The following is a 10,133-nucleotide window of genomic DNA, read 5'->3' as shown; positions in this document are numbered from 1 at the left end:
AAGATTTGCAGGTAGGAGTGACTCCCTCCTTTGAGCTGAAATTCCCGAGAATCCCAGCGTGGTTTGGATTGAAAGGGACCTCAAAGCCCATCCAGTTCCACCCCCTACCATGGGCAGGGACACCTCCCACTATCCCAGGTTGCTCCAAGCCCCGTCCAACCTGGCCTTGGACACTTTCGGGATGGGGCATTCCGGGAGTGGCAGCGCATCCACGAGGTGGCACTCCGGGATCGACATTTCCCTGCCACCGCCAGTCCCGACGCGTTCCTCGCGCTCCAACCCCTGCTTGGAAGCTTTTCCTTGGTTTATTCCTTCATTGGGATGTGAGCACAGGTGTAGGAAGGGCTGGCCCGGATTCCCACGGAGGAAGACGTTTGCCGGGAATTCTCAGCACCAGCGCAGGAGGAGGGTTTAGGAACCGCCCCCTGACTGTTGGTCCTGCCTGGAATAAGGAGCCACATCCCACTCGCACCCCGCTCACCGAAAGCACAGCTCCAGCCCCTGGCTGCTCCTCCAGCTCTTGTCCATCGTGCAGGGCTGGTCCCTGGGTGGCTGACCCTCGCAGCCACGGTTCCCACTGCATCCACCTCATTTCTTTAGTGAGAAAATTCCTGCGATGGAGCTGAGGGCAAGTCCTGTGTGCCCAAAATCCGGGGCTGGGTCACTCTTGTGCTTGGGCTCAGGAGAGTCCCACCAGCTGGGGCTGGGAAACCCAGGGATGTTCGATGCCGGGGAGCTGAGGGGAGTGAACCACACTCCCACTGTCCCACATCACATCCTCCTCTACAGTCAGCTCAGTTTTTACACAGTGCCAGAAGAGAATAATTAATTTCCAGCCCAAATCGCCTGGATCTCTCCCCGCACATCCCTGTTCCCACTGGGCATGGAATCTCCAGGCCCCACCAGTGATGGAGCCTCATTTATCAATAAATAACACAACCAGTCCCTCGCCCCTCAGCACCACAGAAATGAAGACACAGCAGGGACTTGGATCTCTCTCCCGGCTTCCTGCTGAGCAATTCCACTGCAGCTGCTCCTGGGGAAAGAGGCAGCCTCCATTTTTAATGGGGTTGGATATGGATGGGGTAATTTCCCTCACAAAACAGAACTGTGCAGGTTCTGTGCTTCTCGTCGTGGGAGGCACAGGGTGAAAGCCTTTTCCTGCTCTCTTGGGTGGTCCAAGGGAAATCTCCAGCTGAGCCACATCCTCCTGAGGGACTTCTTGCCCTGGGGTGGCTTTGGGCTGTCAGACACCATGCAGGGAAAGTGGGAACGAGCCCTGTGTTCAGGGATGGGGATCTACCAGGACAGGAACTGGTGGGATGCGGCTGTGGGTCTGTAGGGATCTGCTCTGGGATGGTTTGTGTCTGGGGTGGTGAGTTCAGCCTCCCTGGGTGGAAATTTGGGGGTTACAGAATCATTCAGTTGTTGCAGCCCCAGTAAAAGATCCACTCTTGACTTCCACCCCTCAGCCCTGCAGCAATCACCGCTCTCAAAGGCCCTGAGCAGAACTGCGATGACCAAATGGTCCTTGGCCACCACAAAGCAGCTGGTGTCCATCAGCTCCTTCCTGACTCCTGCCATTCCATGGGAAATAAACATGCAGCCGCCAGCTCAGAACCATCAACACTTTATTTGTGCCAAAAGCCGTGGCTGTGGTCCGGGTCCAGACAAAACCTCGCCACCACCGGCATCGTGGTGGATTTAAACAGCCTTGGCCAGCCCAACACGGTTGTTGGCCCGGTCAAAGATGCTGTAGTACACCCTGATGAAGACGTCTCCCAAGATCCAGAGGTCCCCAGAGGTGTCCTGGAAGCTGCTCATGCAAGATCCTTGGTCGTACTGCATTTGAGCATGAAAAGGCAATTGGGAAAATGTGGACTGGTCTCTCCTCTTGCACTGCTCTGGAGGCCCGTGGCCATCCATGCCTTGTCTCCCAGGGGGATGGGAGAAGCCAAGGTGACCAGAGCCACTGGACAGAGCAGAAGGACCTTGAGAGAGGCTCCTGCAGCCAGGACCAGCTGGTTCCCGCTTACCTGCTCGGTGTAAGCCACAGCAGACACAGGGTACTGGACCCTGTCGATGACAAAGATGACATCGGGCATGGCAGCGATGGAGCTGCAGTTCACGCTGTGCTGCAGGGGGGAGGGAAGGGGCTCTTAGGAGGGAAACATGTTCAGAGGGTGAGGAGTGAGGGGAGACCTCACTGGGGTCTTTAGCATCCTCCCAAGGGGCAGCAGAGGGACAGCTTCAATCTCTCTGAGCAGAGACAGGACCCAGGGAAGGGCTGGAGCTGTGCCAGGGCAGGGTCAGGCTGGAGAGCAGGGAAAGGTTCTTCCCCCAGAGGGTGCTGGGCACTGCCCAGGCTCCCCAGGGAATGGGCACAGCCCCGAGGCTGCCAGAGCTCCAGGAGCGTTTGGACAGCGCTGCCAGGGATGCCCAGGGTGGGGTTGTTGGGGTGTCTGTGCTGGGCCAGGGGTTGGACTGGATGATCCCTGTGGGTCCCTTCCAGCTCAGGACATTCTGTGATTCTCTGTCTCACTGACATAAACCAGAGGCTGGGAGTCCCAGGGGGTCTCTGCCAGGGTTGCCACAAGCAGAGGGTGGTGACCCAGCCTTGGCTGGGCTCTGCAGTACCAGGAGCCTCCAGGGCAAGCAGGGCGAGCTCTCACCTCTCCATACGTGCCCTGCCTGGCCCCAACTGCACTCTGGATGCTCCTGATGCCCGAGGGTGGCCCGACCACGAGGGAAGTGCCGGTGTCGATGATGGCCTGGCAGCCACCAGCGCACGCAACCTCCTGGCTGTTCACAATGATGCTGTGGGGAGAGAGGAACCAGGGGCTGTGAAATAACCAGATGGACCTTAGGGATGGTTTTAACTTCTTTTATATGAGTTAAAGCTGGGCAACTCCAAGGGCTGCCTGTGAGTCTTTTCCTTTCTGGAGCTGCAGAGCCAGCTGGGAACACAGCCACCATTGCAGCCATGGGCACTGAACACAGCCCAGCAGCTGGGACCCACTCGAGCCCAACAAAGGAGGTCTTGACCCACGATTTTGCTCTCCACATCACCAGAGTCATCTCCTAAATCACAGGACAGGAACTAGGCTGTGCCCCAGGCACAAAGCATCCTCATTTTGGGTACTACAAACTACTATGAAGTTTGTCCCCCATCCCTCTGCATCCCTCAGCCCCGGGGTGTGGATGGCACTGGAAGCCTCTGGTGGCAATGGGCCCAAGGTCACTTTAGAAGCAATGGTTTGAGGCGACCAGAGAGCAGCAGAGCTGATTTGTCACCTGTCCATGGAGATCTGCCAGTAGCCCTGGTAAGAGACGGGGATCCAGTTGATGGGGCCGGTGAAATAGGACTCATCAATGCCCCCGAAGATGACCACGCTCCCTGCTGCCTCACTGGACGATGCAGAGAGAAAAACAAGGGGAGGTTTTGCCGTGTGGCTCAGCGCAGGGCCGTGTGTCCCCAAGGGGGGGGCGCTGATTGTGTCACATCCCCACCCTCCTCACCAGCTACACCCCAGCCCAGCAGCGTGGCCAGAGAAAGGGAGCTGTGGTGGAACCACGTGCCTGGAAACTTTCCCAGTGAGCCATAACCCCTCCGGGGAGGCTTCTGGCGCCCAGCCCTTGCACACTGTGACACAGACACGACATCTGATGGCAGCAGTGACAAAGATGAGCCAGAGCCACCAGCGAATGACGTGCACGAGGTGCATCCCCCCTTCCCCAGCCCCGCAGGCCCCCAAGGCTCACCGGGACAGGTAGACAGAAAAGAGGTTCTCCCGCAGCAAGCTCTGGTTCACCAGGTTATCAAAGACCGGCGTGATCCCATCAGCAGCCAGATTTGGGTATCCCAAGCCCAGGATCCCATCGAATTTGACATCGACAAAGAACTGTCCGGGCTCGGCGGTGCTCAAGCCGAAGAGTTGGTTGGTGTCCACCAGAGAGGCCACCTAGGGACAGGGAGGGCCCGTGAGGCCTGAGGCAGGCACTGGGTACCGGAGTTGATCCGAGGCAGAAGAGCAGGGGATCCCCTGGTGCAGGTGGAGTGGGAGCTGCAGACAAAGTTATTAAAGAAGCCCAGGCACCGAGGCACGAGGGGCTGAGAGAGCCCCTGGCTTTCTGAAGCCCTCCTCAGAGAGAGGAGTCTGGATCCAATCTCAGCCTCAGATACTGAGGGTTTAAATTCTTTGATAACTTCATCCCGCAAGTTTTAATGATGGCAAATCAAATGCATTTCATGAAAGACAAGTTATTTAGTAAGAAAGCGAACAGACAAAAGATAATGGATGGAAAATCTCAATGGGAATTACTACACAGGATAAAACTGAAGAACCACAGATAGGTTACACCATAACATAAACAGTGCGCTATAGCAAGGTACCTGCACTACAGCTGGCAAAAGGAATAGCATTGATTAGGAGCTGAAAGTGATTTCCCACCAAAACAACGATAACGTGCACAGATCACTTCATCCCTGTGGAGTAACCGTGGAGCAGCGTCCCCTCTCACGGGAGAAACTCCACACATGCCCAGGAAAAGGTGTAGAAGATTTCTGCTCTGTGGAAGTTTGGTGTGGCTTTTACAGCTGTAAAGTGAGGGTCACTCACAAACCCAGCTCCCTCGGCCAGGTGTCACTTTAACAGTGAGAGGTTTGTTGGCAGCTGGGAGGTGCCAGCGCAGTGTTACCCCACGGCTCCAGAATAACTCACTGCAGGACAGCTCGTCCTGCTTGGGTCACCTGCTTAGCAAACAGCAGATCAGCTTTAGGGGGTGGGATGTTCTCCACTGCCCCAGCAGAGCCATGGGGACACTCACGGTGACGGTGTCAGAGCCCACGATCCCCTCCATCTCGCCGGTGCCGTAGCGGATGGACAGACTCAGCCCTGTGCTCTTGTAGGTGGAGGACTGCGAGGGATCAAACACCCGGTGGGTTTCTAGATGAGTGAAAAAACACGGAATTAAAGCTTTGGGCGAGGCCAAGCCTCAGGGAGGTGTGGGAAGAGGAGCCCTGCTGAACTGCTGTTTATTATCCTGCCTTCAGGGATAACTCAGCTGTGAGCATTTGCTGTTCATCCTTCCCCTCCTCCAGCAGCCAGGGATCCACCAGCATTCCCATCCCCCTTGCACAGGCGGGGGAACTGCGGCACCAAGCAGTAATCATGTCCCCTGTGGAACGCAGCTCTGAGCAGGTCCTACACCCCAAATCCTCATCACTCCAGCTCACTGCACTCCGTGCACCCCGCTGGGCGATCCCCTCTGCCCTGGCAATGTCACCCCAACTTCCAGGCTTGGTGGAGCCGTTATAAACCCGGGATGAGCAGCAGGACCCGGCTCCTACTCACGGCAAGCCAGGCTGGTGCAGGACACAGAGGGAACCCAGAGGTCGGAGGAGCCAGTGTCGAAGACCACGGTGAAGTCCTGCGGGGGGGTGCCAATGGAGATGGTCCCGTAGTATTCCACCTGCGGGGCCAGGGATGGATTTTAAGGCATGAAACCAAAACAAATTTTGTCTAAAGTAAAGAATTCTGTGAAGAGGTAACACTGCTGCAGTAAGAGCTGTGCTTAAGGTCTCTGCTGCAGCTTTTTAATGTTTAAGGCACTTAGCAGATATTTCGACTGAAAGTTAAAAATCTGTATTTTCTATTCAATTTTGTTGTGACTTCATGTATCTGAGCTTGTTATCTTTGTGGTCCCCTTCTTCATGGAGACCCCCTGCTCCTAGCAGAGCTCCTGGGGGACATTCCTCTGTCCTGGGCCACTGGCATGGGCAGGGAGGGGTGAGGGATGCGAGCTGAAGGCTTTGGGATAAAGGATTTGGGTTTGATCTGTGCCCAGCACAGACACAGGGACAGACATCCCACAAACCATCCCAGGGCTGTGTCCCTGGGGATCAGAGCCCATACTCACGTCGAGGGTGTTCACCAGGGGCTCGGTGGTAGTGCCGGTTCCGTTGGGAAAAGCGTGTGGGAATTTGGTGCCGATGTCGTAGTGGTGATGCTGGAAGAACTGGTGCAGCAAATCCTTCTCCCTGAGGACATCCCTCAGCTTCCTCCCCCTTTCCAAGGGCAGCCTGGCACAAGCAACAAGGAAAAAGAAGAGTCAGATGGGATTTTGCTGCCTGCAGCTCCAGCGAGCAGTGTTTGACACCTCCAATGTTCTGATCCAACAGCAGGAGCACAGGAAACTCCCCCAAAACTCTGAGTCAGGGATTTCCTCAAAAATCCCAAAACAACCCTAGAAACCACCCCCACTCCCTGGCACCTCCTCATTCTTTGCACCCCTGGAGCAGCTTTCCACAGCCTCAGACCTCCCCTCTGCTCCCCAAAGCCGCTAAAAGCCCCCAGCTGCTCATTTCCCCTTTCCCATTGCCCGGGTGGCCCTGGCAGTGATGCTGCTGTGACCCACTTGGTGACACCCTGGCAGAGGGCAGCGGCAGCACAGAGCAGCACCAGGAACCACATCCTGCCAGGACAGCCAGGGCAAGTCCCGGTGGTTTATAAAGCCCCTGCCCACCCCCCCTGCCGTGCCAAGAGCAGCCGGGACCAACGGGAGCTGCTCCCTCCCCTCCTTTGGGCACCCGGCCAAGGCAGGTGGCACCCAGGGACCGAGGGACACAGCAAACACGAGCCACTCGTCACCGGGCAGGGGGGAGCTGTTCCCTTATGCCACCCATGATCCTCACCCGTGCTCCCCACTGGATCCCAAATCCAAACTCTCCATCCTTTACACCCCAAATCCTTCATCCTGACCAGGCACTGCCAGGCTGTGGGCAGAGAATCACGGAATTCTAGGATGGTTTGGGTTGGAAGGGACCTCAAAGCTCATCCAGTCCCACCCCTGCCATGGCAGGGACACCTTCCACTGTCCCAGGTTGCTCCAAGCCCCGTCCAGCCTGGCCTTGGACACTTCCAGGGATCCAGGGGCAGCCACAGCTGCTCTGGGCACCCTGTGCCAGGGCCTGCTCACCCTCACAGGGAGGAATTCCTTCCCAAGATCCCATCCAGCCCTGCCCTCTGGCAGTGGGAAGCCATTCCCTGTGTGCTGTCCCTCCTTCCCTTGTCCCCAGTCCCTCTCCAGCTCTCCTGAATCCCCTTTAGTCCCTGGAAGGGTCTCCAAGGTCTCCCCAGAGCCTTCTCCTCTCCAGGCAGAGCATTCCCAGCTCTCCCAGCCTGGCTCCAGAGCAGAGGGGCTCCAGCCCTGGGAGCAGCTCCGTGGCCTCCTCTGGACTTTCTCCAGCAGCTCCAGGTCCTCCTGACGTTGCAGCCCCCAGAGCTGAGGCATCATTTTGGCCTTTCAGCCTGGCCCCCAACGCCATTGCCAGGCACAGCGGCACCTCTGTTCACACGAACGTCCCCCGGGGCTGGCACGGGAAGGGCCCTGTGGCTGCTGGCGGGGGTGACCCCACCGGGGGGGTTTAACTCGGGTTTCTCGGCGCCGGTTCCCCCCCTCCCGTCATCTCAAACCCCGTGAGTGCCGCGGGATGCAAACAGGGCAAGGTGACCCCGCGGCCGCCGGCGCCGGGCTGTGCCCGAGATACGGGACCCTGGCGCGGCGTTCCAGCCCCTCAGAGCTGCGGTATCGCCGCAGCGATAGCGGCTCCCGGGCCCGCCCCCGTCCCCGGGGTGCGGGGGGCACGGGCGGTGCGGGACGTGGGTCCGGCACCCGCTGGCGCTGCTCTGACTGAACCGCGTGTCCTCAGCCCCACACCCCTCCAGACGCCCAGATTTGCAGGAGATTGGATTTCCTTGAGGATGGAAGGGGAAAGACTACGGATTTTAAATTTTTTTCTTTTTTTTTTTTTTTTGCTTTAATGTTTAATTTCCTGTGGGAATTGCCGCTGTTGCGAGGGTGCTGTGGGCAAATCCACTCCATGCACCGGGATGTCCCCTCCGCTGCAGGGGTTCCACGATGGGGGTGGCTCTTGCAGTGCAGTAAAGCAGGAATTTATAATGGTTTTGTAATAATCCATGATGATTTTTCTGCTGAAATTGTCCGGGTGGTTTGTAGAAGAGTGGGAAGGGGCTGGGCCGTGGCAGCCAAAAAGGCAGCGAGGCTCATTCCAGCTTGGTGCCAGGAAGGAGTTCAAGATGGGTTTGAAATGTGGGAAGTCATCAGCATGAATTGTAGGAACCACCCTTGCGACAAAAATTTGCTCCAGGCCAAAAACGAATATTTTTAAAAATTATTGAAATAATAAATATATTAAAGTAAAAATACTAATATACAATGTATGAGGGACACTGTGAATTATAAAACCTAAAAATATAATGATATATTCTGTGTTTTAATATAATATAAATACATAAAGCTCCTGAAGTCCAGTGAAGAAGAGACTAATTAGAGCAGAGTAGAATAGAGAATGGAAAATAAGATAATTAGAATAGAATGGAATTACAATACAAGATAATTAGAATAGAATAGAATAAATAGAATGACAAGAGAATTATAGACTAGAATAAAACACCCCTAGAGAAGAGAATAATGAAATAGAATAGAATGGAATAGAATAAAGAACAGGATATTCCCCTGCTGCTCTGAAGCCATCCATGTAATTATTTTAGGTGTGGAATATTCACACCTCAGTGCATCACCAGAATGCGGTGCTGGGTTTGTGACATCTCAGCCGTGTCCTGCTCCCATCCCATCCCAGCCCTGTCCCGCTCCCATCCCAGCCCTGTCCCGCTCCCATCCCAGCCCTGTCCTGCTCCCATCCCATCCCTCTCCTGCTCCCATCCCAGTCATGTCCCGCTCCCATCTCAGCCCTGTCCTGCTCCCATCCCAGCCCTGTCCTGCTCCCATCCCAGCCCTGTCCCGCTCCCATCCCATCCCATCCCATCCCATCCCATCCCATCCCATCCCATCCCAGCCCTGTCCTGCTCCCATCCCAGCCCTGTCCCGCTCCCATCCCAGCCGTGTCCCGGCCGCTCCCACCCCTCTCTCGTGCAGCCGGTTCACCTTGGAGGCAGAACATCAAACAGAGCTCGGGACTCGCCCGTGCGGGGGCCCCGAGGGGCGTTTGGCTCCGTTCCGGGCGGGAAGGCGGCTCCGGGGATCAAAGAGCCCCGGGGCTCCGGCTCACCGGGCGGTGTTGACTTTCCCCCTGGGCTTCCCCCCCCTCCGCGGGAGCTTTGCACCTCCAGGAAGAAATGAAAAGGATCTTTTCTAGGTTTCGCTGCCCCAAATGCGCTTTGAAAGCAGCTCAGAAGTGGGGGTTTTGCTAAATTGCAGGAAAAACCCTGCAGGGACGCAGGAAAGGGGAGCTTCTGCACCACCTTCGTTATGGACAGCTCCTGACTCCCCCAGTTCACAGTCTGAAGTCAAGCACAGCCTCCTCCTTCAACGGGGGCGTCCCTCGTTTTAATCAAGGGATTTCCCACTTATTTGTCACCTCCTGTAGCTGAAAGCCACTGGGAGATTGGCAATTCCCACTCCTGGGGTCTGGGGAGTCCCTCCAGAACGGGAATTGAGGATGGTAAGAAGCTGCTAAGAGGTTTTGTTTCCTTTTGTTGTGGTGGAGTCTGCTGGGAGAAAACAATTTGCAATATTTTCCACTGGGAGATGTCCAAAAATTAAGCAAAAACCCCCAAATTAACATCCCTCTCTGCCCCTTTTCAAGGTTGTGGAAAGCCTGAGGCAGCTCATAAAATAAGGCAGCTTAATAAAAGAAACCCAAACCATGAAATTATATATTTTTGGGCCATTTTATGAGTTATTGTGGGGGGTTTCCTGAATTTTTCCCTCTCTCTATTGCCCCGAGACCCCTTCCTGGGGGTTTTGGGCAATCCATGGTGTTCCCAGTGCCACATGTGGGTACCACAAATTCGCCTGCCTGGGGATGCAGCAGCCCCACAGCAGCATTTTCTCTCATAAATAAAAAGCAAAAAAATCCTGATTTTTTTTAAAAAAAAACCAACCTTAAATGAACTCAACCTGGTCTTTGCAGTGTTTTATTTTCACCACATTTATGACATTTTTGAGGGGGAGAAACAAGCGCAGGGAAGTTTTTGCCGGGCCTCAGACACCAAATCCCGACAGCTTCACCAGCGATGGGAACACAGCCACAGCCCGGGGCCTTTACAGATAGAAATCGGTGATTTTAGAGCACCAAAACCCCCGCAGAC

The 10,133-nt window shown here is 55.6% G+C and overlaps 1 protein-coding gene across 1 annotated transcript; it reads right to left on the bottom strand.

Moving 5' to 3' along the window:
* Nucleotides 1-1,704: 1,704 nt before the first annotated feature.
* Nucleotides 1,705-6,473, bottom strand: LOC309581481 (embryonic pepsinogen-like; the record flags this gene model as incomplete). The annotated part of the gene is made up of 9 exons (XM_082296103.1): nt 1,705-1,842; nt 2,037-2,135; nt 2,673-2,817; nt 3,295-3,408; nt 3,763-3,962; nt 4,828-4,946; nt 5,355-5,472; nt 5,920-6,082; nt 6,418-6,473. 9 exons carry the CDS (start codon nt 6,471-6,473, stop codon nt 1,705-1,707), a joined length of 1,152 nt encoding a protein of 383 aa, XP_082152229.1.
* Between the last annotated feature and the right edge of the window lie 3,660 nt (nt 6,474-10,133).

Source organism: Coloeus monedula (assembly GCF_965178545.1).
Source record: "Coloeus monedula genome assembly, chromosome: 23".
In the NCBI taxonomy this organism is placed as follows: Eukaryota; Metazoa; Chordata; class Aves; order Passeriformes; family Corvidae; genus Coloeus; species Coloeus monedula.
The sequence above is the reverse complement of the archived record's forward strand: the minus strand, read 5'-3'. Positions and strand labels throughout refer to the sequence as shown.